At 41.3% G+C, this 27,807-nt stretch overlaps 1 protein-coding gene across 6 annotated transcripts in view; it reads right to left on the minus strand.

Annotated features, from left to right (window-relative positions):
• Positions 1 to 5,772: 5,772 nt before the first annotated feature.
• The window catches only part of taz (tafazzin), a 33,336-nt gene continuing 11,301 nt past the window's right edge, over positions 5,773 to 27,807 (minus strand). For 3 of the 6 annotated variants that reach the window (XM_036989142.1, XM_036989137.1, XM_036989138.1), the window contains 7 exons: positions 24,546 to 24,631; positions 22,963 to 23,043; positions 22,848 to 22,889; positions 15,702 to 15,764; positions 15,568 to 15,620; positions 15,214 to 15,291; positions 5,773 to 6,478 (listed from right to left, as the gene is read on the minus strand). In XM_036989142.1, the coding sequence (XP_036845037.1) occupies positions 6,377 to 6,478; positions 15,214 to 15,291; positions 15,568 to 15,620; positions 15,702 to 15,764; positions 22,848 to 22,889; positions 22,963 to 23,043; positions 24,546 to 24,631 (505 nt within the window). In that variant the 3' untranslated portion in view covers positions 5,773 to 6,376. The remainder of the gene's footprint in view (positions 6,479 to 15,213; positions 15,292 to 15,567; positions 15,621 to 15,701; positions 15,765 to 22,847; positions 22,890 to 22,962; positions 23,044 to 24,545; positions 24,632 to 27,807) is intronic. The other 3 variants (XM_036989140.1, XM_036989139.1, XM_036989141.1) reach the window with 3 other exon arrangements.

A 27,807-nucleotide genomic window follows, 5' to 3' on the forward strand; every position in this document is an offset into this window, starting at 1 on the left:
TCAATATAATTTGACCAAGATAACTGACCTTCCAATGTTACTCCTAGGAGTTCAGCTTCTTCAACTTGGTCAATGATCACACCCTTTATACACCAGTGTGTGTACTGATATGAGTAGGACACATGACATCCCGGCAACAACAAAAACACTTTATATCGAACTTGTGCCAGTTATCACACTCGTATCTGCCTTCTCATTGGCTAGAATGGTCCCACCTGATCTTGCCCTCTCCCGACTTGAATGAGTAAGTGTTCTAAAACGAACAGCACAAATAGTGCATCAACGTCACCAAATCAAATGTTATTGGTCACATACACATGGTTAGCAGATGTTAATGGTCACATACACATGGTTAGCAGATGTTAATGGTCACATACACATGGTTAGCAGATGTTATTGGTCACACACACATGGTTAGCAGATGTTATTGGTCACATACACATGGTTAGTAGATGTTATTGGTCACATGGTTAGCAGATGTTATTGGTCACATACACATGGTTAGCAAATGTTAATGGTCACATACACATGGTTAGCAGATGTTATTGGTCATATACACATGGTTAGCAGATGTTATTGGTCACATACACATGGTTAGCAGATGTTATTGGTCACATACACATGGTTAGCAGATGTTATTGGTCACATACACATGGTTAACAGATGTTATTGGTCACATACACATGGTTAACAGATGTTATTGGTCACATACACATGGTTAGCAGATGTTATTGGTCACATACACATGGTTAGCAGATGTTATTGGTCACATACACATGGTTAGCAGATGTTATTGTGAGTGTAGCGAAATGCTTGTAGATCCAACAGTGCAGCAATATCTAACAGGTAATATCTAACAATTCCACAACAAAACCTAATACAGTAAAGGAATGGGATGAGAATATATAAGTATAAAATATATGGACGAGAAGTGACACAGCAGCTAAGATGCAATAGATAATAAAGGATAGTGAAGGATACAGTATATACATATGAGATGAGTAATGTGAGATATGTGAACATTCTTAAAGTGACTAGTGTTCCATTTATTAAAGTGGCCAATGATATCAATGATATCAAGTCTGTAGGTAGGCAGCCACCTCTCTGTGTTAGTGATGGCTGTTTAACAATCTGATGGCCTTGAGATAGAAGCTGTATTTCAGTCTCTCGGTCCCAGCTTTGATGCACCTGTACTGACCTCGCCTTCTGGATGATAGCGGGGTGAACAGGCAGTGGCTCGGGTGGTTGTTGTCCTTGATTATCTTTTTGTCCTTCCTGTGACATCGGGTGGTGTAGCTGTCCTGGAGAGCAGGTAGTTTGCCCCCAGTGATGCGCTGTGCAGACCTCAATACCCTCTGGAGAGCCCTGCGGTTGATGGCGGTGCAGTTGCCGTACCAGGCGGTGATACAGCCCGACAGGATGCTCTCAATTGTGCACCTGTAAAAGTTAGAGGGTTTACGGTGACAAGTCACATTTTTTCAGCCTCCTGAGGTTGAAGAGAATGCTGTGGTAGCCATGCTGGTTAAGTGTGCCTTGAATTCTAAATAAATCAAAGACAGTGTCACCAGCAAAGCACCCCCAAACCATCACCATAACACCTCCTCCTCCATGCTTCACGGTGGGAAATACACATGTGGAGATCATCCGTTCACCCACACCGCATCTCACAAAGACATGGTGGTTGGAACCAAAAATCTCAAATTTGGACTATAGACCAAAGGACAGATCTCCACCGGTCTAATGTCCATTGCTCATGTTTCTTGGCCCAAGCAAGTCTCTTCTTCTTATTGGTGTCCTTTAGTAGTGGTTTCTTTGTAGCAATATGACAATGAAGGCCTGATTCACGCAGTCTCCTCTGAACAGTTGATGTTGAGATGTGTCTGTTACTTGAACTCTGTGAAGCATTTTTTGGGCTGCAATTTCTGAGGCTGGTAACTCTAATGAGCTTATCTTCTGTAGCAGAGGTAACTCTGGGTCTTCCCTTCCTGTGGCGGTCCTCATGAGAGACAGTTTTATCATAGTGCTTGGTGTTTTTACGACTGTATTTGAAGAAACTTTCCAAGTTCTTGGCATTTTCCGGATTGACTGATCTTCATGTCTTAAAGTAATGATGGACTGTCGTTTCTCTTTGCTTATTTGAGCTGTTCTTGCCATAATATGGACTTGGTCTTTTACCAAATAGGGCTATCTTCTGTATACCCCCTACCTTATCACAACACAACTGATTGGCTCAAACACATTAAGAAGGAAAGTATTTCCACAAAGGCACAGCTGTTAATTGAAATGCATTCCAGGTGACTACTTCATGAAGCTGGTTGAGAGAATGCCAAGAATGTGCAAAGCTGTCATCAAGGCAAAGGGCGGCTATTTGAAGAATCTCCAATATAAAATATATTTTGATTTGTTTAACACTTTTTTGGTTACTACATGATTCCATATGTGTTATTTCATAGTTGTGATGTCTTCACTATTGTTCTACAATGTATAAAATAGTACAAATAAAGAAAAACCCTTAAATGAGTAGGTGTTATAAACCTTGTGACCGGTAGTATAACTGCTTATTAGTACATAAAAACATAGTTAATGAGAGACTGTATTGCGTGACCAGGTGAAGGCCCATCTTTTGGGGTTTTGACTAGATAAGGGGCTTGTTTGAGTGATAAGGAGAAACCGGCTGCAGACGACAGTGGAGGAGTGAAGTTAGAGGAGGCGACAGCTGAAAGTCGGACACTTTTTCAACAGCTGGGCTCAGTGCAACATGGCAAAAATATATATTTATTTGTAATGTGGAAATAAACCCCCATATCACACACTCACAGACTGTACCATATATATGTGTGTACTACAGGCGGACGGCTGGAGGACGGCTCATAGTAATGGCTGGAACGGAATCAATGGAATGGTGTCGAGCACAAACACATGATTTCCTTGTGTTTGATACCATCCCATTTACTACATTCTAGACATTATTACGAGCCATCTCCTCCCCTCACATTGTACAATCAATCGGTGCGAGAGCCTCAAATGTCTCATTCATTTGTACATATCAACTGTATACATAACTCCACAAAGTTGGTTCCTGTTTCAGTCACGTCTTCGGTCACTTTTGAGAGGGCCAATCAAAAACACCCTAATGATTGGTTGACAATAGAGCCTTCCACAATGCAGTTGATGGCTACAAGTATGTAGCTGTTGAGGAGCAACTGCAGGAAATGACAGTTGACATGGTAGTTGTAAAGTTCATGCAGTCTTCATGTAAGCACAAATTGGACCATTTTTATCCCCATAATGCGTGACACTTTCAAAGGCAAAAGTCATCCGCTCGAACGAACCCATTGTGTCTGATCGCAAGCTGATGGTTCTTTCAAGACAACTGGGAACTCTGAAAAGGTCGAATCACGACGTCAGTGATCTTCAGGTCGGCACTATAGAAAGATACCCGACTTTATGATTTGAAATTCCGAGTTGGATGATCGTTTAAAATGATTTTTTCCAGTCTGGGCATTTTCTTTCTTCCGAGTTCCCAGTTGTCTTGAACTCACTGAAGTCTGAGATTTCCCAGTTCCCAGGTGTCTTGAACTCACTGAAGTCTTAGATTTCTCAGTTGCCAGGTGTTTTGAACTCACTGAAGTCTGAGATTTCCCAGTTCCCAGGTGTTTTGAACTCACTGAAGTCTAAGATTTCCCAGTTCCCAGGTGTTTTGATCTCACTGAAGTCTAAGATTTCCCAGTTCCCAGGTGTTTTGATCTCACTGAAGTCTAAGATTTCCTAGTTCCCAGGTGTTTTGAGCTCACTGAAGTCTGAGATTTCCCAAATCCCAGGTGCTTTGAAAGAGGCAAGTGAATGGGCGCGTTTTAACAAATCAGTTTTGTCAAGTTGATAGTCACAGCCTTTCAAAGTGTGTTGCATTGTGGGGATGAAAATAGCCAGTTTTGACTGCAGCCGACTGCCAGTCTCGCCAGTTGCTCTTCGTCATAGAGAATGATAGAGGCCTCTAGTGGCCAAAAGGCCGTATTAGCATGGGCAGCGCCATGGAGATCGTCACCATTTTAATGTAGTCAACTGGGTGGCTGATCCCTCCTGATGACCCTGTTGGAGTCATGTCCAACCGGGTCATCAGGGTGGATCAGCCACTTGTGAAGAACATTTACAACTTTAAAATGGAGATAGTCTTCATGACACTGCCCATGATGTCACAGAAGCTATGATGTCACAGATACAAAGATGAGTCCTCAATCTCTGTGCTCTTCGCCAATGCCATCCTGCAGCCACCACCTGTATAGTGGGGGGCTCTATTGTCAACCAATTATCAATTATTATTATTTTTGGACCCATGTGAACGTGACCATATACATGACTGAAACCAAAACCAACTTTGCTGCAATTAATGTGGATATTTAAAACTTAACAAATTGATTGTAAAATGTACACATATATTTTCAGTTTGAGTGTGATGGAAACATGTTTATTTCATCATTATAAAGAGACACTTTTATAAACAATGGCAACACTGCCATAGTGCTCTGAGCCTTGCTGTAGGAAAACCACATCCGTGTCTGATTTTCAGCTGTAGTAGACGCTTTCGCCTCAAACAAGTCCAATGTATTATGTTAGGTTTGTCAAATATTCAGATTGAACAAATACTCTTTGATTTTAGAGGGAATGTGTGTTGGTTTAGTTATGTAGTGGTAAACTGATAAAGTAACACTCCCTATACTTTCAATACATTTTTCTGCAAAAGGTGGGTAAACTGTAGAGCAAAAAAATAAACCAAATAACATGGCACATCGCTTTAATTGATCCTAATTGTCTGTAGGAAAGGTGTGACAAAATAGTCCTTCAATGTCTTTCATGATTCACTGATGTCCAAACTCATCTGCCCAAGTCATTACTCTTAACAGCATTCCTACAATACAGACATCAGAAATTAACAAAAGGCAGTACTTTATTGGTGGCATTGTTTCAATCACAGTAATAGATATGTAATCAATAGAGATCAGAGATGACTGAACCGAGGATAACAGTACAACAGGAAGGATCAGGTGAGAGAGATGGAGAACGGGAGAGAAACAGAGAGAGATGGAGAACGGGAGAGAAACAGAGAGAGATGGAGAACGGGAGAGAAACAGAGAGAGATGGAGAACGGGAGAGAAACAGAGAGAGATGGAGAACGGGAGAGAAACAGAGAGAGATGGAGAACGGGAGAGAAACAGAGAGATAGAGAGAGATGGAGAACGGGAGAGAAACAGAGAGAGATGGAGAACGGGAGAGAAACAGAGAGAGATGGAGAATGGGAGAGAAACAGAGAGAGATGGAGAACGGGAGTGAAACAGAGAGAGATGGAGAACGGGAGAGAAACAGAGAGAGATGGAGAAAGGGAGAGAAACAGAGAGAGATGGAGAACGGGAGAGAAACAGAGAGAGATGGAGAACGGGAGAGAAACAGAGAGAGATGGAGAACGGGAGAGAAACAGAGAGAGATGGAGAACGGGAGAGAAACAGAGAGAGATGGAGAACGGGAGAAAAACAGTACAACAGGAGGGATCGGGTGAGAGAGGTGGACAACGGAAGAGAAACGGAGTGCAATAGAGAGAGAGATTGAGGGCACAAAGTGAAAGGATTTGTGATTAGGACCCGTAGTTTTTCCTGGCTGTATAAGTCAGTTCCTGCTAAGCTGCCAGAGGATCAGAACAACATTTCACTTCTCTACTACTCATAGTTCTGCTGTTACCGTGAGAACCACACTTCTCTACTACTCATAGTTCTGCTGTTACCATTAGAACCACACTTCTCTACTACTCATAGTTCTGCTTTTACCATGAGAACCACACTTCTCTACTACTCATAGTTCTGCTGTTACCGTGGGGACAGAGGTGAGTGTCACGTGACTTCATAACAGGGGAGGGAACTGGACGGTTGATAAAATGCCTGTTAAACACAACATTGGCTCTATGGACATTCCCGTTGAATTGGTTTCAAACATGAAGCAAAGAACAATGTTTTCTCAACGTTGCCTGTATGTTGACTGAATGATTTTTGAGGTGCATAGCAGGATACTCCTTGCAATTATCACAGTGGTGACCACTGGTTTATCAGACAGCAGGTTGGACTGCACACACTATGAGGCACAGGTGTGTGTGTGTGAATCTAGTTTCCTGTTTGTGTGTGTGTGAATCTAGTTTCCTGTTTGTGTGTGTGTGAATCTAGTTTCCTGTTTGTGTGTGTGTGAATCTAGTTTCCTGTTTGTGTGTGTGTGTGTGAATCTAGTTTCCTGTTTGTGTGTGTATACAGTCAGTCTCTTTGTCCACTCTATATTGAGTTGGTACCCTGAGGTTAGGGTAGGGGCCAGGTGTGGAGGCCGGGCTGGAGCCTGGGGCTCAGGTAGTGGTCTGTACCCGTTGGTGGAGAGCCTCAGCCTTGGTCCGCAGGCTACGAAACTCCTCCTGGATGGAATCTGTCAGGGCCTTCCTCATCTCCATCTGTGTGATGGAGTAGAACCAAAAATTTGATCACATTACTCCAGTGCTAGCCTCCCTACACTGGCTTCCTGTTAAGGCTAGGGCTGATTTCAAGGTTTTACTGCTAACCTACAAAGCATTACATGGGCTTGCTCCTACCTATCTTTCCGATTTGGTCCTGCTGTACATACCTACACGTACGCTACGGTCACAAGACGCAGGCCTCCTAATTGTCCCTAGAATTTCTAAGCAAACAGCTGGAGGCAGGGCTTTCTCCTATAGAGCTCCATTTTTATGGAACGGTCTGCCTACCCATGTGAGAGACGCAGACTCGGTCTTAACCTTTAAGTCTTTACTGAAGACTCATCTCTTCATGGAAGTCTCTCTAATATGCTCATACATTTGTCAGGAGGTTAGGAAGTGCAGCTCAGTTTCCACCTCATTTTGTGGGCAGTGTGCACATAACCTGTCTTCTCTTGAGAGCCAGGTCTGCCTGTGGCGGCCTTTCTCAATAGCAAGGCTACGCTCACTGAGTCTGTACATAGTCAAAGCTTTCCATAAGTTTGGGTCAGTCACAGTGGTCAGGTATTCTGCCACTGTGTACTCTCTGTTTAGGGCCAAATAGCATTCTAGTTTGCTCTGTTTGTGTTAAGTAATTATCTTTTTGTTTTCTCATGATTTGGGTCTAATTGTGTTGCTGTCCTGGGGCTTTGTGCTGCTGGCTGAGGGGAATCTCTCTGTAGGTGAGGGCTTTACTAATGAAGGTTTGGGTCTGTTGCTGTCCTGGGGCTCTGTGCTGCTGGCTGAGGGGAATCTCTCTGTAGGTGAGGGCTTTACTAATGAAGGTTTGGGTCTGTTGCTGTCCTGGGGCTCTGTGCTGCTGGCTGAGGGGAATCTCTCTGTAGGTGAGGGCTTTACTAATGAAGGTTTGGGTCTGTTGCTGTCCTGGGGCTTTGTGCTGCTGGCTGAGGGGAATCTCTCTGTAGGTGAGGACTTTACTAATGAAGGTTTGGGTCTGTTGCTGTCCTGGGGCTCTGTGCTGCTGGCTGAGGGGAATCTCTCTGTAGGTGAGGGCTTTACTAATGAAGGTTTGGGTCTGTTGCTGTCCTGGGGCTCTGTGCTGCTGGCTGAGGGGAATCTCTCTGTAGGTGAGGGCTTTACTAATGAAGGTTTGGGTCTGTTGCTGTCCTGGGGCTCTGTGCTGCTGGCTGAGGGGAATCTCTCTGTAGGTGAGGGCTTTACTAATGAAGGTTTGGGTCTGTTGCTGTCCTGGGGCTCTGTGCTGCTGGCTGAGGGGAATCTCTGTAGGTGAGGGCTTTACTAATGAAGGTTTGGGTCTGTTGCTGTCCTGGGGCTCTGTGCTGCTGGCTGAGGGGAATCTCTCTGTAGGTGAGGGCTTTACTAATGAAGGTTTGGGTCTGTTGCTGTCCTGGGGCTCTGTGCTGCTGGCTGAGGGGAATCTCTCTGTAGGTGAGGGCTTTACTAATGAAGGTTTGGGTCTGTTGCTGTCCTGGGGCTCTGTGCTGCTGGCTGAGGGGAATCTCTGTAGGTGAGGGCTTTACTAATGAAGGTTTGGGTCTGTTGCTGTCCTGGGGCTCTGTGCTGCTGGCTGAGGGGAATCTCTCTGTAGGTGAGGGCTTTACTAATGAAGGTTTGGGTCTGTTGCTGTCCTGGGGCTCTGTGCTGCTGGCTGAGGGGAATCTCTCTGTAGGTGAGGGCTTTACTAATGAAGGTTTGGGTCTGTTGCTGTCCTGGGGCTCTGTGCTGCTGGCTGAGGGGAATCTCTCTGTAGGTGAGGGCTTTACTAATGAAGGTTTGGGAAACACTTCCTTTTAGTTTGTTTTAGAATTGAACGTTTATTTTCTGGATTTTGTTAATTAGCATCGTACTAATTCTACTCTGCATGCATTATTTGTGGTTTTGTGTTGTACACTGGGGATGTTTTTGCAGAATTCTGCATGCAAAATCTACATTTGGTGTTTGTCCCATTTTGTGAGTTCTTGGTTGGTATTTTCATTTACTATGGATCCCCAATAGGTCCTGCCAAGGCAGCAGCTACTCTTCCTGGGGTTTATTATGGATCCCTGTTAGTTCCTGTCAAGGCAGCAGCTACTCTTCCTGGGGTTTATTATGGATCCCCATTAGTTCCTGCCAAGGCAGCAGCTACTCTTCCTGGGGTTTATTATGGATCCCCATTAGTTCCTGCCAAGGCAGCAGCTACTCTTCCTGGGGTTTATTATGGATCTCCATTAGGTCCTGCCTTGGCAGCAGCTACTCTTCCTGGGGTTTATTATGGATCCCTGTTAGTTCCTGTCAAGGCAGCAGCTACTCTTCCTGGGGTTTATTATGGATCCCCATTAGTTCCTGCCAAGGCAGCAGCTACTCTTCCTGGGTTTATTATGGATCCCCATTTGTTCCTGTCAAGGCAGCAGCTACTCTTCCTGGGGTTTATTATGGATCCCCATTAGTTCCTGCCAAGGCAGCAGCTACTCTTCCTGGGGTTTATTATGGATCCCCATTAGTTCCTGCCAAGGCAGCAGCTACTCTTCCTGGGGTTTATTATGGATCCCCATTAGTTCCTGCCAAGGCAGCAGCTACTCTTCCTGGGGTTTATTATGGATCCCCATTAGTTCCTGCCAAGGAGCAGCTACTCTTCCTGGGGTTTATTTTGGATCCCCATTAGTTCCTGCCAAGGCAGCAGCTACTCTTCCTGGGGTTTATTATGGATCCCCATTAGTTCCTGCCAAGGCAGCAGCTACTCTTCCTGGGGTTTATTATGGATCCCCATTAGTTCCTGCCAAGGAGCAGCTACTCTTCCTGGGGTTTATTATGGATCCCCATTAGTTCCTGCCAAGGCAGCAGCTACTCTTTTTGGGACCCAGCAACATTAAGGCAGTTATACAATTTTAAAAACATTACATTCACAACAGATTTCACAACACATTAAGTGTGTGCCCTCAGGCCCCTACTCCACTATCATATATCTACAGTACTAAATCCATGTGTACATGTGTATAGGGTGTATGTTATTGTGACTATGTTTGTGTTACTTCACAGTCCCCGCTCTTCCACAAGGTGTATTTGTATCTGTTGAAATGGTGAGTGGACTCCACACCTCACAACCATAAAGGTCAATGGGTTCTATAACTGATTCAGGTATTTTTAGCCAGATCCTAATTAGTATGTTGAACTTCAGTTCCTTTTGATGGCATGGAAGGCCCTTCTTGCCTTGTCTCTCAGATCATTCACAGCTGTGTGGAAGTTACCTGTGGCGCTGATGTATTTTTTTGTAAATTTAAACTTACTCTTTAAAGTTGTAACAGTAGAATCCACAAGGTGCAATTTCTATATTTGCCTAGTTAAATAAAGGTTAAAAAAAAATTGGGTAGTACATCGTCAGTTCCTCTTGTCATGTCAGTCATTACAGACCTTAAAGATATTTATAACTTCTCAGAAATGTCCAGATAGTTTGCTTTTTAGCCTATAGATAATGTTGTAATTGTTTATCACTCAAATATCAAGAATACACATTTAAACATGGCAAAATATATATAAAATTTGGTTTGGTTTGTTTGTCAAATTAGGATGTACAGGGTGAATACGTGGTCTGTTGTAGGGTCTTTTTTTATTTTTTTTATTTAACTAGGCAAGTCATTTAAGCACAAATTCTTATTTTCAATGACAGCCTAGGAACAGTGGGTTAACTGCCTTGTTCAGGAGCAGAATGACAGATTTTTACCTTGTCAGCTCAGGGATTGGAACTTACAATCTTTCGGTTACTAGTCCAACGCTCTAACCACTAGGCTACCTGCCGATTGACGCACCGCCACGCACTTCCGCATCTGCTGTGAAAGGTGACATAGTTAGAGACGACGTCTGTAGCGTCCGAACGGTTTGACCTACAAACTATTATAACCTCTCTATGGGGAGACTCTCACGAACACGATGGTTTTCTCCGTTTTGCTCTACGACAGGACTCATCTGAAGGTAACCAGTTTTTAAAAAACGAATGGAAATATATGGGGTTAAATATGTGTAGATTTACTTCAGAATCTATTGTCTTTGGATGTATTATTTACCGTCCTTATCACCATTAATAATGTGTTATTCAATATAGTAATATTTAAATGCCAAAAATCTATATTTTATCAAATCATTGTCATTTATTTTTATACCTAAAGGTGTCCTAACAGTCTAAATCAAATGGCTAAATGATCCATAGTATGACCATCTTAAAACATGTCAGTTTAGCACCACCCCTCCTCCAACGTCTTAGACTCTAAAGAATCAACAGGGGTTCTTAATGACTACCTCATCCCACACATACAATTATCTGTAAGGTCCCTCAGTCGAGCATGGAATTTAAGGCACAGATTCGAGCACAAAGATCAGGGAGGTTTTCCAAAGCCTCGCAAAGAAGTGCACCTATTGGTAGATGGGTAAAAATGTAAAAAGCAGACAGAATATCCCTTTGAACATGTTGAAGTTATTAATTACACCCAGTCACTACAAATATACAGGCGTCCTTCCTAACTCAGTTGCCAGAGAAGAAGGAAACCCCTCAGGGATTTCACCATGAGGCCAATGGTGACTTTAAAACAGTTACAGAGTTTAATGGCTGTGCTAGGAGAAAACTGAGGATGGATCAACAACATTGTAGTTACTCCACAATATTAACCTAATTGACAGAGTGAACATTTCTTCAATTTTTGTATTCAACTAAGCAAGCCAGTTAAGAACAAAATCTTATTTACAATGACAGCCTACCAAAAGGCAAAAGGCCTCCTGCGGGGACGGGGGATTAAAAATACATTAAACAAAAATATATGACAAAAAACACATCACGACAAGAGAGACACCACTACATAAAGAGAGACAACACAACACTACATAAAGAGAGACAACACAACACTACATAAAGAGAGACAACACAACACTACATAAAGAGAGACAACACAACACTACATAAAGAGAGACACCACAACACTACATAAAGAGAGACACCACAACACTACATAAAGAGAGACAACACAACACTACATAAAGAGAGACAACACAACACTACATAAAGAGAGACAACACAACACTACATAAAGAGAGACAACACAACACTACATAAAGAGAGACAACACAACACTACATAAAGAGAGACACCACAACACTACATAAAGAGAGACAACACAACACTACATAAAGAGAGACACCACAACACTACATAAAGAGAGACAACACAACACTACATAAAGAGAGACACCACAACACTACATAAAGAGAGACACCACAACACTACATAAAGAGAGACACCACAACACTACATAAAGAGAGACACCACAACACTACATAAAGAGAGACAACACAACACTACATAAAGAGAGACACCACGACACTACATAAAGAGAGACACCACGACACTACATAAAGAGAGACACCACAACACTACATAAAGAGAGACACCACAACACTACATAAAGAGAGACACCACAACACTACATAAAGAGAGACACCACAACACTACATAAAGAGAGACACCACAACACTACATAAAGAGAGACACCACAACACTACATAAAGAGAGACAACACAACACTACATAAAGAGAGACAACACAACACTACATAAAGAGAGACAACACAACACTACATAAAGAGAGACACCACAACACTACATAAAGAGAGACAACACAACACTACATAAAGAGAGACAACACAACACTAAATAAAGAGAGACACCACAACACTACATAAAGAGAGACACCACAACACTACATAAAGAGAGACACCACAACACTACATAAAGAGACAACACAACACTACATAAAGAGAGACAACACAACACTACATAAAGAGAGACAACACAACACTAAATAAAGAGAGACACCACAACACTACATAAAGAGAGACAACACAACACTAAATAAAGAGAGACACCACAACACTACATAAAGAGAGACACCACAACACTACATAAAGAGAGACACCACAACACTACATAAAGAGAGACACCACAACACTACATAAAGAGAGACACTACAACACTACATAAAGAGAGCCACCACAACACTACATAAAGAGAGACAACACTACACTACATAAAGAGAGACCTAAGGCAACATAGCATGGCAGCAACACATGACAACACAGCATGGTAGCAACACAACATGACAACAACACAACATGACAACAACATGGTAGCAACACAGCACAACATGGTAGCAGCACAAAACAGGGTACAAATATTAGTGGGCACAATAGCAGTCACAACTGTCAGTAAGAGTCTTTGGATGAAGAGATTGAGATAAAACTGTCCAGTTTGAGTGTTTGTTGCAGCTCGTTCCAGTCGCTAGCTGCAGCGAACTGAAAAGAGGAGCAACCCAGGGATGTGTGTGTTTTGGGGACCTTTAACAGAATGTGACTGGCAGAATGGTTGTTGTATGTGGAGGATGAGGGCTGCAGTAGGTATCTCAGATAGGGGGAAGTGAACAGGTGTTGTATGTGGAGGATGAGGGCTGCAGTAGGTATCTCAGATAGGGGGGAGTGAGGTCTAAGAGGGTTTAATAAATAAGCATCAACCAGTGGGTCTTGCGACGGGTATACAGAGATGATCAGTTTACAGAGGAGTATAGAGTGCAGTGATGTGTCCTATAAGGAGCTTTGGTGGCAAATCTGATGGCCGAAAGGTAAAGAATATCTAGCCACTCGAGCACCCTAACCTGCCGATCTATAAATTATGTCTCCGTAATCTAGCACGGGTAGGATGGTCATCTGAATCAGGGTTAGTTTGGCAGCAGGGGTGAAAGAAGAGTGATTACGATAGAGGAAACCTTAACTTTAGCCTGCAGCTTTGATATGTGCTGAGAGAAGGACAGTGTACCGTCTAGCTATACTCCCAAGTACTTGTATGAGGTGAGTACCTCAAGGTCTAAACCCTCAGAGGTAGTAATCACACCTTTGGGGAGAGGGGCATTCTTCTTACCAAACCACATGACCTTTGTTTTGGAGGTGTTCAGAACAAGGTTAAGGGTAGAGATAGCTTGTTGGACACTAAGAAAGCTTTGTTGTAGAGCATTTAACACAACATCTGTGGAGGGGCCAGCTGAGTATAAGACTGTATCATCAGCATATAAATGGATGAGAGAGCTTCCTACTGCCTGAGCTATGTTGTTGATGTAAATTGAGAAGAGCGTGGGACCTAGGATCGAGCCTTGGGGTACTCCCTTGGTGACCGGCAGTGGCTGAGACAACAGATGTTCTGATGTTATACACTGCACTCTTTGAGAGAGGTAGTTAGCAAACCAGGCCAAAGACCCCTCAGAGACACCAATAATCCTTAGCCGGCCCAAAATAATGGAATATTCTACCGTATCAAAAGCTTTGGTCAAGTCAATAGCAGCACAATATTGTTTAGAATCAAGGGCAATGGTGACATCATTGAGGACCTTTAAGGTTGCAGTGACACATCCATAACCTGAGCGGAAACCAGGTTGCATACCAGTGAGAATACTATAGACATCTAGAAAGACAGTCAGTTGATTATTGACACATTCTTCCAACACTTTTGATAAACAGGGCAAAATAGAAATGGGCCTTTAACAGTTAGCATCAGCTTGATTTCCCCCTTTAAATAAAGGATGGACCGTGGCTGCCTTCCAAGCAATGGGAACCTCCCCAGAGAAGAGAGACAGGTTAAAAAGGTCGGAGATAGGCTTGGCGATAATAGGGGCAGCAACCTTAAAGAAGAAAGGGTCTAACCCATCTGACCCATATGTTTTTTGGTGTGTAGTTAGTCCTACCCCAGTGCGCACTGTCTTTAGTCCTACCCCAGTGCGCACTGTCTTTAGTCCTACCCCAGTGTGCACTGTCTTTAGTCCTACCCCAGTGCGCACTGTCTTTAGTCCTACCCCAGTGCGCACTGTCTTTAGTCCTACCCCAGTGCGCACTGTCTTTAGTCCTACACCAGTGCGCACTGTCTTTAGTCCTACCCCAGTGCGCACTGTCTTTAGTCCTACCCCAGTGCGCACAGTCTTTAGTCCTACCCCAGTGCGCACTGTCTTTAGTCCTACCCCAGTGTGTACTGTCTTTAGTCCTACCCCAGTGTGCACTGTCTTTAGTCCTACCCCAGTGCGCACTGTCTTTAGTCCTACCCCAGTGCGCACTGTCTTTAGTCCTACCCCAGTGCGCACTGTCTTTAGTCCTACACCAGTGCGCACTGTCTTTAGTCCTACCCCAGTGCGCACAGTCTTTAGTCCTACCCCAGTGCGCACTGTCTTTAGTCCTACCCCAGTGTGTACTGTCTTTAGTCCTACCCCAGTGTGTACTGTCTTTAGTCCTACCCCAGTGCGTACTGTCTTTAGCCCTACCCCAGTGTGTACTGTCTTTAGTCCTACTCCAGTGTGTACTGTCTTTAGCCCTACCCCAGTGTGTACTGTCTTTAGTCCTACCCCAGTGTGTACTGTCTTTAGTCCTACCCCAGTGTGTACTGTCTTTAGTCCTACCCCAGTGTGTACTGTCTTTAGTCCTACCCCAGTGTGTACTGTCTTTAGCCCTACCCCAGTGCGTACTGTCTTTAGCCCTACCCCAGTGTGTACTGTCTTTAGTCCTACCCCAGTGTGTACTGTCTTTAGCCCTACCCCAGTGTGTACTGTCTTTAGTCCTACCCCAGTGTGTACTGTCTTTAGCCCTACCCCAGTGTGTACTGTTTTTAGTTGAATGATGACTACAATAGAGTCTCCGTCTGCGTGCGTTTGTGTGCGTGTTCACCTGGCTCTTCTGCTGTTGTCGGAGAGATTCCAGAAGATCTTTGACTGTAAATGGATTCCCTATCAGGACTGTGATTCTCTACAACACAGAGGTCAGGCATTATAGGTTAAGGGTTAGAGGTCAGGGTGTATGTGTGTCTCTCTATCTCTGTCCAGTGTGTGTGTGTGAATCCGTCCAGTGTGTGTATGAGAGAGAGAGAGAGAGTCTCTGTCCAGTGTGTGAATCCGTCCAGTGTGTGTGTGTGAGAGAGAGAGAGAGAGAGAGAGTCTCTGTCCAGTGTGTGTGTGTGTGTGTGTGTGTGTGTGTGTGTGTGTGTGAGAGTCTCTGTCCAGTGTGTGTGTTGTTTGTTATCACCTGTCCAGTACGAGGGATGTAGGGTCGCTCATTGGGCAAGACATCGCTCATACCTGAGCCAGGAATATTGAACACAAGTTAGAATGTGTGTGCATGGTGTGTGTGTGTGTGTGGGGGGTGGGGGTGTAACTCACCTACATGCCACACAGGGAGAATAACAGGGTTAAGGGAACACTCTGCTATCAGACGGCCGACACCTGCAACACATACAAATCAAAGTTTATAGGTCACGTGCACAGATTAGCAGATGTTGTCGCAGTTGCAGAGAAATGAGTCTAATGATTGTGTTTCCACAGTAGCTCCAACAGTCAGTAATATATAATGATTGTGTTTCTAGCTCCAACAGTCAGTAATATATAATGATTGTGTTTCTAGCTCCAACAGTCAGTAATATATAATGATTGTGTTTCTAGCTCCAACAGTCAGTAATATATAATGATTGTGTTTCTAGCTCCAACAGTCAGTAATGTATAATGATTGTGTTTCTAGCTCCAACAGTCAGTAATATATAATGATTGTGTTTCTAGCTCCAACAGTCAGTAATATATAATGATTGTGTTTCTAGCTCCAACAGTCAGTAATATATAATGATTGTGTTTCTAGCTCCAACAGTCAGTAATATATAATGATTGTGTTTCTAGCTCCAACAGTCAGTAATATATAATGATTGTGTTTCTACAGTAGCTTCAACAGTCAGTAATATATAATGATTGTGTTTCTACAGTAGCTCCAACAGTCAGTAATATATAATGAGTGTGTTTCTAGCTCCAACAGTCAGTAATATATAATGATTGTGTTTCTACAGTAGCTCCAACAGTCAGTAATATATAATGATTGTGTTTCTACTGTAGCTTCAACAGTCAGTAATATATAATGATTGTGTTTCTACAGTAGCTCCAACAGTCAGTAATATATAATGATTGTGTTTCTAGCTCCAACAGTCAGTAATATCTAATGCATGTGTTTCTAGCTCCAACAGTCAGTAATATATAATGATTGTGTTTCTAGCTCCAACAGTACAGTAATATATAATGATTGTGTTTCTACAGTAGCTCCAACAGTCAGTAATATATAATGATTGTGTTTCTACAGTAGCTCCAACAGTCAGTAATATATAATGATTGTGTTTCTACAGTAGCTCCAACAGTCAGTAATATATAATGATTGTGTTTCTACAGTAGCTCCAACAGTCAGTAATATATAATGATTGTGTTTCTACAGTAGCTCCAACAGTCAGTAATATATAATGATTGTGTTTCTACAGTAGCTCCAACAGTCAGTAATATATAATGATTGTGTTTCTAGCTCCAACAGTCAGTAATATATAATGATTGTGTTTCTACAGTAGCTCCAACAGTCAGTAATATATAATGATTGTGTTTCTAGCTCCAACAGTCAGTAATATATAATGATTGTGTTTCTAGCTCCAACAGTCAGTAATATATAATGATTGTGTTTCTACAGTAGCTCCAACAGTCAGTAATATATAATGATTGTGTTTCTACAGTAGCTCCAACAGTCAGTGATATATAATGATTGTGTTTCTAGCTCCAACAGTCAGTAATATATAATGATTGTGTTTCTACAGTAGCTCCAACAGTCAGTAATATATAATGATTGTGTTTCTACAGTAGCTCCAACAGTCAGTGATATATAATGATTGTGTTTCTAGCTCCAACAGTCAGTAATATATAATGATTGTGTTTCTACAGTAGCTCCAACAGTCAGTAATATATAATGCTTGTGTTTCTAGCTCCAACAGTCAGTAATATATAATGATTGTGTTTCTAGCTCCAACAGTCAGTAATATATAATGATTGTGTTTCTACAGTAGCTCCAACAGTCAGTAATATATAATGATTGTGTTTCTACAGTAGCGCCAACAGTCAGTAATATATAATGATTGTGTTTCTACAGTAGCTCCAACAGTCAGTAATATATAATGATTGTGTTTCTACAGTAGCTCCAACAGTCAGTAATATATAATGATTGTGTTTCTAGCTCCAACAGTCAGTAATATATAATGATTGTGTTTCTACAGTAGCTCCAACAGTCAGTAATATATAATGATTGTGTTTCTACAGTAGCTCCAACAGTCAGTGATATATAATGATTGTGTTTCTACAGTAGCTCCAACAGTCAGTAATATATAATGATTGTGTTTCCACAGTAGCTCCAACAGTCAGTAATATATAATGATTGTGTTTCTAGCTCCAACAGTCAGTAATATATAATGATTGTGTTTCTAGCTCCAACAGTCAGTAATATATAATGATTGTGTTTCTACAGTAGCTCCAACAGTCAGTAATATATAATGATTGTGTTTCTAGCGCCAACAGTCAGTAATATATAATGATTGTGTTTCCACAGTAGCTCCAACAGTCAGTAATATATAATGATTGTGTTTCTACAGTAGCTCCAACAGTCAGTAATATATAATGATTGTGTTTCTAGCTCCAACAGTCAGTAATATATAATGATTGTGTTTCTACAGTAGCTCCAACAGTCAGTAATATATAATGATTGTGTTTCTAGCTCCAACAGTCAGTAATATATAATGATTGTGTTTCTAGCTCCAACAGTCAGTAATATATAATGATTGTGTTTCTAGCTCCAACAGTCAGTAATATATAATGATTGTGTTTCTACAGTAGCTCCAACAGTCAGTAATATATAATGATTGTGTTTCTAGCTCCAACAGTCAGTAATATATAATGATTGTGTTTCTAGCTCCAACAGTCAGTAATATATAATGATTGTGTTTCTACAGTAGCTCCAACAGTCAGTGATATATAATGATTGTGTTTCTACAGTAGCTCCAACAGTCAGTAATATATAATGATTGTGTTTCTACAGTAGCTCCAACAGTCAGTAATATATAATGATTGTGTTTCTAGCTCCAACAGTCAGTAATATATAATGATTGTGTTTCTAGCTCCAACAGTCAGTAATATATAATGATTGTGTTTCTACAGTAGCTTCAACAGTCAGTAATATATAATGATTGTGTTTCTACAGTAGCTCCAACAGTCAGTAATATATAATGAGTGTGTTTCTAGCTCCAACAGTCAGTAATATATAATGATTGTGTTTCTACAGTAGCTCCAACAGTCAGTAATATATAATGATTGTGTTTCTACTGTAGCTTCAACAGTCAGTAATATATAATGATTGTGTTTCTACAGTAGCTCCAACAGTCAGTAATATATAATGATTGTGTTTCTAGCTCCAACAGTCAGTAATATCTAATGCATGTGTTTCTAGCTCCAACAGTCAGTAATATATAATGATTGTGTTTCTAGCTCCAACAGTACAGTAATATATAATGATTGTGTTTCTACAGTAGCTCCAACAGTCAGTAATATATAATGATTGTGTTTCTACAGTAGCTCCAACAGTCAGTAATATATAATGATTGTGTTTCTACAGTAGCTCCAACAGTCAGTAATATATAATGATTGTGTTTCTACAGTAGCTCCAACAGTCAGTAATATATAATGATTGTGTTTCTACAGTAGCTCCAACAGTCAGTAATATATAATGATTGTGTTTCTACAGTAGCTCCAACAGTCAGTAATATATAATGATTGTGTTTCTAGCTCCAACAGTCAGTAATATATAATGATTGTGTTTCTACAGTAGCTCCAACAGTCAGTAATATATAATGATTGTGTTTCTAGCTCCAACAGTCAGTAATATATAATGATTGTGTTTCTAGCTCCAACAGTCAGTAATATATAATGATTGTGTTTCTACAGTAGCTCCAACAGTCAGTAATATATAATGATTGTGTTTCTACAGTAGCTCCAACAGTCAGTGATATATAATGATTGTGTTTCTAGCTCCAACAGTCAGTAATATATAATGATTGTGTTTCTACAGTAGCTCCAACAGTCAGTAATATATAATGATTGTGTTTCTACAGTAGCTCCAACAGTCAGTGATATATAATGATTGTGTTTCTAGCTCCAACAGTCAGTAATATATAATGATTGTGTTTCTACAGTAGCTCCAACAGTCAGTAATATATAATGCTTGTGTTTCTAGCTCCAACAGTCAGTAATATATAATGATTGTGTTTCTAGCTCCAACAGTCAGTAATATATAATGATTGTGTTTCTACAGTAGCTCCAACAGTCAGTAATATATAATGATTGTGTTTCTACAGTAGCGCCAACAGTCAGTAATATATAATGATTGTGTTTCTACAGTAGCTCCAACAGTCAGTAATATATAATGATTGTGTTTCTACAGTAGCTCCAACAGTCAGTAATATATAATGATTGTGTTTCTAGCTCCAACAGTCAGTAATATATAATGATTGTGTTTCTACAGTAGCTCCAACAGTCAGTAATATATAATGATTGTGTTTCTACAGTAGCTCCAACAGTCAGTGATATATAATGATTGTGTTTCTACAGTAGCTCCAACAGTCAGTAATATATAATGATTGTGTTTCCACAGTAGCTCCAACAGTCAGTAATATATAATGATTGTGTTTCTAGCTCCAACAGTCAGTAATATATAATGATTGTGTTTCTAGCTCCAACAGTCAGTAATATATAATGATTGTGTTTCTACAGTAGCTCCAACAGTCAGTAATATATAATGATTGTGTTTCTAGCGCCAACAGTCAGTAATATATAATGATTGTGTTTCCACAGTAGCTCCAACAGTCAGTAATATATAATGATTGTGTTTCTACAGTAGCTCCAACAGTCAGTAATATATAATGATTGTGTTTCTAGCTCCAACAGTCAGTAATATATAATGATTGTGTTTCTACAGTAGCTCCAACAGTCAGTAATATATAATGATTGTGTTTCTACAGTAGCTCCAACAGTCAGTAATATATAATGATTGTGTTTCTACAGTAGCTCCAACAGTCAGTAATATATAATGATTGTGTTTCTACAGTAGCTCCAACAGTCAGTAATATATAATGATTGTGTTTCTAGCTCCAACAGTCAGTAATATATAATGATTGTGTTTCTACAGTAGCTTCAACAGTCAGTAATATATAATGATTGTGTTTCTACAGTAGCTCCAACAGTCAGTAATATATAATGATTGTGTTTCTAGCTCCAACAGTCAGTAATATATAATGATTGTGTTTCTAGCTCCAACAGTCAGTAATATATAATGATTGTGTTTCTACAGTAGCTCCAACAGTCAGTAATATATAATGATTGTGTTTCTACAGTAGCTCCAACAGTCAGTAATGTATAATGATTGTGTTTCTACAGTAGCTCCAACAGTCAGTAATGTATAATGATTGTGTTTCTACAGTAGCTCCAACAGTCAGTAATATATAATGATTGTGTTTCTACAGTAGCTCCAACAGTCAGTAATATATAATGATTGTGTTTCTAGCTCCAACAGTCAGTAATATATAATGATTGTGTTTCTACAGTAGCTCCAACAGTCAGTAATATATAATGATTGTGTTTCTAGCTCCAACAGTCAGTAATATATAATGATTGTGTTTCTACAGTAGCTCCAACAGTCAGTAATATATAATGATTGTGTTTCTAGCTCCAACAGTCAGTAATATATAATGATTGTGTTTCTAGCTCCAACAGTCAGTAATATATAATGATTGTGTTTCTACAGTAGCTCCAACAGTCAGTAATGTATAATGATTGTGTTTCTAGCGCCAACAGTCAGTAATATATAATGATTGTGTTTCTAGCTCCAACAGTCAGTAATGTATAATGATTGTGTTTCTAGCTCCAACAGTCAGTGATATATAATGATTGTGTTTCTAGCTCCAACAGTCAGTAATATATAATGATTGTGTTTCTACAGTAGCTCCAACAGTCAGTGATATATAATGATTGTGTTTCTACAGTAGCTCCAACAGTCAGTAATATATAATGATTGTGTTTCTACAGTAGCTCCAACAGTCAGTAATATATAATGATTGTGTTTCTAGCTCCAACAGTCAGTAATATATAATGATTGTGTTTCTAGCTCCAACAGTCAGTAATATATAATGATTGTGTTTCTACAGTAGCTCCAACAGTCAGTAATATATAATGATTGTGTTTCTAGCTCCAACAGTCAGTAATATATAATGATTGTGTTTCTACAGTAGCTCCAACAGTCAGTAATATATAATGATTGTGTTTCTAGCTCCAACAGTCAGTAATATATAATGATTGTGTTTCTAGCTCCAACAGTCAGTAATATATAATGATTGTGTTTCTAGCTCCAACAGTCAGTAATATATAATGATTGTGTTTCCACAGTAGCTCCAACAGTCAGTAATATATAATGATTGTGTTTCTACAGTAGCTCCAACAGTCAGTAATATATAATGATTGTGTTTCTAGCTCCAACAGTGCAGTGATATATAATGATTGTGTTTCTGCAGTAGCTCCAACAGTCAGTAATATATAATGATTGTGTTTCCACAGTAGCTCCAACAGTCAGTAATATATAATGATTGTGTTTCTAGCTCCAACAGTCAGTAATATATAATGATTGTGTTTCCACAGTAGCTCCAACAGTCAGTAATATATAATGATTGTGTTTCTAGCTCCAACAGTCAGTAATATATAATGATTGTGTTTCTACAGTAGCTCCAACAGTCAGTAATATATAATGATTGTGTTTCTACAGTAGCTCCAACAGTCAGTAATATATAATGCTTGTGTTTCTAGCTCCAACAGTGCAGTGATATATAATGCAGTAATATATAATTTAATATATCACTCTGGTATTCTCATTTTGATATGACATATCTGATATCACTCTGATATTCTCATATGACATCACTCTGATATTCTCATATGACATGACATCACTCTGATATGACATCACTCTGATATTCTCATTCTGACATGACATCACTCTGATATTCTTATTCTGATTTGACATCACTCTGGTAAGACCCATGACATCACTCTGATATGACATCACTCTGATATTCTCATTCTGACATGACATCACTCTGATATTCTTATTCTGAGATGACATCACTCTGGTAAGACCTATGACATCACTCTGATATTCTCATTCTGAACTCTATTTGTAGGATGCATTCTGTGCTCAGTCATTAACTTGGTGAGAGAAGGTAGTGATCCCACAACGGGTGATCCACTCTGGGCCTCTCCTTTATAACCTCCCAAACATGTTTTTTATGGATCTTCAGAATTCATGTGGATTACCTATTTTGAGATCAAAACGGCAAATATTGCCGAAAAGTGACGACTTTGCACCCCTGACCTTCAGTACTGACACACAGGAAGACAAACAGACACACCTAGGTAACTCACCCCATTTCAACCGTATAAACTCCTCAGTCATGTTGACTTTCCCTGAGAGAAAAGAGAGTTTCAGTTTCAGTAGAGGACTTTCCCCCTATAACACACAGAGCAAGAGAGATCGTACCCTCAGGGAAGATGTGTACCCAGTCTCCTCCATTCAGCTTCTCCAGAATAAAGTCCATGCCTTTCTGATACACCCCATCACCTAGGAGACACAGGCACACCAATATATAAAAGAGAAACACATGGAGAGACAAGCACACCACTTAGCAAAGAAAAACATTACAGCCTCCAGTCTTCTTGGGTATGATGCTACAAGCTTGGCACACCTGTATTTGGGGAGTTTATCCCATTCTTCTCTGCAGATCCTCTCAAGCTCTGTCAGGTTGGATGGGGAGTGTCACTGCACAGCTATTTTCAGGTCTCTCCAGAGATGTTCGATCGGGTTCAAGTCCGGACTCTGGCTGGGCCACTCAAGGACAAGCAAAGACTTGTCCCGAAGTCACTCCTGCGTTGTCTTGGCTGTGTGCTTAGGGTCATTGTCCTGTTAGAAGGGGAACCTTCTCCCCAGTCTGAGGTCCTGAGCGCTCTGGAGCAAGTTTTCATCAAGGATCTCTCTGTTCTTTGCTCCGTTTATCTTTTCCTTGATTCTGACTAGTCTTCCAGTCCCTGCTGCTGAAAAACATTCCCACAGCATGACGCTGCCACCACCATGCTTCACTGTAGGGATGATGCCAGGTTTCCTCCAGATGTGACACTTGGCATTAAGGCCAAAGAGTTAAAAATGTATTTCTTCAGACCATCTTGTTTCTCATGGACTTAGAGTCCTTTAGATGCTTTTGGCAAACTCCAAGCGGGCTGTCATGTGCCTTTTACTGAGGAGTGGCTTCCGTCTGGCCACTACCATAAAGGCGTGATTGGTGGAGTGCTGCAGAGATGGTTGTCCTTCTGGAAGCTTCTCCCATCTCCACAGAGAAACTCTGGGGCTCTGTCAAAGTGACCATCGGGTCCTTCTCCCCCGATTGCTGAATTCCTTCGACCTCATGGCTTGCTTTTAGCTCAGACATGCACTTATATAGACAGGTGTGTGCCTTTCCAAAACATGTCCAATCAATTGAATTTACCACAGGTGGACTCCAATCAAGTTGTAGAAACATCTCAAGGATGATCAATGGAAGCAGGAAGCACCTGAGCTCAATTTCGGGTCTCATAGCAAAGGGTCTGAATACTTATGTAACTAAGGTATCTGCTTTCTAAAAACCTGTTTTCGCTTTGTCATTATTTTGTGTAGATTGATGAGAATAAATATATATTTTTAATCCAATTTAGAATTATTGTGCAACATAACAAAATGTGGAAAAAGTCAAGGGCTCTGAATACTTTCCAATGTAACAAAAAAGCTGTAAAAACAAAAGGCTATTTTTGTCTTCTGAAGAGGAAAAAGTCAAGGGTAGAAAGGGTTAATATAAAAATATAAAATATATTTTTAAAAACACTGCTACTAGTCGGACTCTCAATCTCACAGGCACAAACATGACTCGTCACGTTACCACGGTAACCTCCGGGTCATAAAAATTTAAATGAAAACAAAAAATATCACATTACCTCTTACTAGTAATACATTTGTGACTGGTAAAAAATCTGAGCATGTCCTCCCAAATGAAGGTGCCGCCCCACAGCCCCTCCCCCTCGGCCTCCCATCCTCACCTCTACAGACGGGAATACACTTCCCTCTGCTGAAGAATCTGGAGTGTAACTCTTTGGTGAAACAGATGTCCGACGCAGCCGGAGTCCTGTCCAATCAGAAACCAGACAGATCACATACTGTCCAATCAGAAACCAGACCGACACACACAATTCATCCAACTGAAGTTAAAAAAAAAAGTAGAAAAGTAAATTTCATGAAGAAAATGTGGGGTGCATGCTAGCTGGTGAAGAATCGATTGAGTGATAGGATATTATATCCTGAACATGGGAAAGTTGGTTTGGTGTCTAGCAGAACAGTCCAAGAGTTACTGTTGGTGAGTTATTAGAAGTTAGGATAGCCTGAACATGGGAAAGTTGGTTTGGTGTCTAGCAGAACAGTCCAAGAGTTACTGTTGGTGAGTTATTAGAGGTTAGGATAGCCTGAACATGGGAAAGTTGGTTTGGTGTCTAGCAGAACAGTCCAAGAGTTACTGTTGGTGAGTTATTAGAGGTTAGGATAGCCTGAACATGGGAAAGTTGGTTTGGTGTCTAGCAGAACAGTCTAAGAGTTACTGTTGGTGAGTTATTAGAAGTTAGGATAGCCTGAACATGAGAAAGTTGGTTTGGTGTCTCTAGCTTGAACAGTCCAAGAGTTACTGTTGGCGAGTTATTTTATGCAAATGTAATAGGTGTTGGTTGACAAGCTGAAGGTACCAAGCTGTCTGTTTAAACGACTAGCACACAGCTCAGACACCCATACATACCCCACAAGACATGCCACCAGAGGTCTCTTCACAGTCCCCAAGTCCAGAACAGACTATGGGAGGCACACAGTACTACATAGAGCCATGACTACATGGAACTCTATTCCACATCAGGTAACTGATGCAAGCAGTGAAATTAGATTTTAAAAAACAGATCAAAATACACCTTATTTGAAAAGCGGGGACTGTGAAGAAACACACACATAGGCACAGACACATGCATACACACAGGATAACATACGCACTATACACACACAGACACATGCATACACACAGGATAACATACGCACTATACACACACAGACACATGCATACACACATGATAACATACGCACTATACACACACAGACACATGGATTTTGCGTTGGTAGTAGAGTAGGGGACTGAGGGCAAACAATGTTTTGTGAATTATGTAAAAAACTTATTGTAATGTTTTTTAAATGATATAACTGCCTTAATTTTGCCAGAACCCCAGGAAGAGTAGCTGCTGCCTTGGCAGGAACTCATGGGGATCCATAATAAACCCCAGGAAGAGTAGCTGCTGCCTTGGCAGGAACTAATGGGGATCATAACAAACCCCAGGAAGAGTAGCTGCTGCCTTGGCAGGAACAAATGGGGACCCATAATAAACCCCAGGAAGAGTAGCTGCTGCCTTGGCAGGAACAAATGGGGACCCATAATAAACCCCAGGAAGAGTAGCTGCTGCCTTGGCAGGAACTAAGGGGGATCCATAATAAACCCCAGGAAGAGTAGATCTTATCTGTCGGAAAGATATCAGTTTGTCTCTGTGAATGGTTTGTCCTCTGACAAATCAACTGTAAATTTCGGTGTTCCTCAAGGTTCCGTTTTAGGACCACTATTGTTTTCACTATATATTTTACCTCTTGGGGATGTCATTCGAAAACATAATGTTAACTTTCACTGCTATGCGGATGACACACAGCTGTACATTTCAATGAAACATGGTGAAGCCCCAAAATTGCCCTCGCTAGAAGCATGTGTTTCAGACATAAGAAAGTAGATGGCTGCAAACTTTCTACTTTTAAACTCGGACAAAACAGATATGCTTGTTCTAGGTCCCAAGAAACAAAGAGATCTTCTGTTGAATCTGGCAATTAATCTTAATGGTTGTACAATCGTCTCAAATAAAACTGAAGGAACTCGGCGTTACTCTGGACCCTGATCTCTCTTTTGAAGAACATATCAAGACCATTTCAAGGACAGCTTTTTTCCATCTACGTAACATTGCAAAAATCAGAAACTTTCTGTCCAAAAATGATGCAGAAAAATTAATCCATGCTTTTGTCACTTCTAGGTTAGACTACTGCAATGCTCCACTTTCCGGCTACCCGGATAAAGCACTAAATAAACTTCAGTTAGTGCTAAATACGGCTGCTAGAATCCTGACTAGAACCAAAAAATGTGATCATATTACTCCAGTGCTAGCCTCCCTACACTGGCTTCCTGTCAAAGCAAGGGCTGATTTCAAGGTTTTACTGCTAACCTACAAAGCATTACATGGGCTTGCTCCATCCTATCTTGCCGATTTGGTCCTGCCGTACATACCTACACGTACGCAACGGTCACAAGACGCAGGCCTCCTAATTGTCCCTAGAATTTCTAAACAAACAGCTGGAGGCAGGGCTTTCTCCTATAGAGCTCAATTTTTCTGGAACGGTCTGCCTACCCATGTCAGAGACGCAAACTCGGTCTCAACCTTTAAGTCTTTACTGAAGACTCATCTCTTCAGTGGGTCATATGATTGAGTGTAGTCTGGCCCAGGAGTGGGAAGGTGAACGGAAAGGCTCTGGAGCCACGAACCGCCCTTGCTGTCTCTGCCTGGCTGGTTCCCCTCTTTCCACTGGGATTCTCTGCCTCTAACCCTATTACAGGGGCTGAGTCACTGGCTTACTGGGGCTCTCTCATACCGTCCCTGGGAGGGGTCCGTCACCTGAGTGGGTTGAGTCACTGATGTGATCATCCTGTCTAGGTTGGCGCCCCCCCCCTTGGGTTGTGCCGTGGCGGAGATCTTTGTGGGCTATACCCAGCCGTGTCTCAGGATGGTAAGTTGGTGGTTGAAGATATCCCTCTAGTGGTGTGGGGGCTGTGCTTTTGTAAAGTGGGTGGGGTTATATCCTTCCTGTTTGGCCCTGTCCGGGATTGTCCTCGGATGGGGCCACAGTGTCTCCTGACCCCTCCTGTCTCAGCTTCCAGTATTTATGCTGCAGTAGTTTATGTGTCGGGGGGCTAGGGTCAGTTTGTTATATCTGGAGTACTTCTCCTGTCTCCTGTCCTCTTTCTCTCTTTCTTTCTCTCTCTCGGAGGACCTGAGCCATAGGACCATGCCTCAAGACTACCTGACACGATGACTCCTTGCTGTCCCCAGTCCACCTGGCCGTGCTGCTGCTCCAGTTTCAACTGTTCTGCCTTATTATTATTGGACCATGCTGGTAATTTATGAACATTTGAACATCTTGGCCATGTTCTGTTATAATCTCCACCCGGCACAGCCAGAAGAG

The sequence above is a fragment of the Oncorhynchus mykiss genome, chromosome 9 (assembly GCF_013265735.2).
Source record: "Oncorhynchus mykiss isolate Arlee chromosome 9, USDA_OmykA_1.1, whole genome shotgun sequence".
Lineage (NCBI taxonomy): Eukaryota > Metazoa > Chordata > Actinopteri > Salmoniformes > Salmonidae > Oncorhynchus > Oncorhynchus mykiss.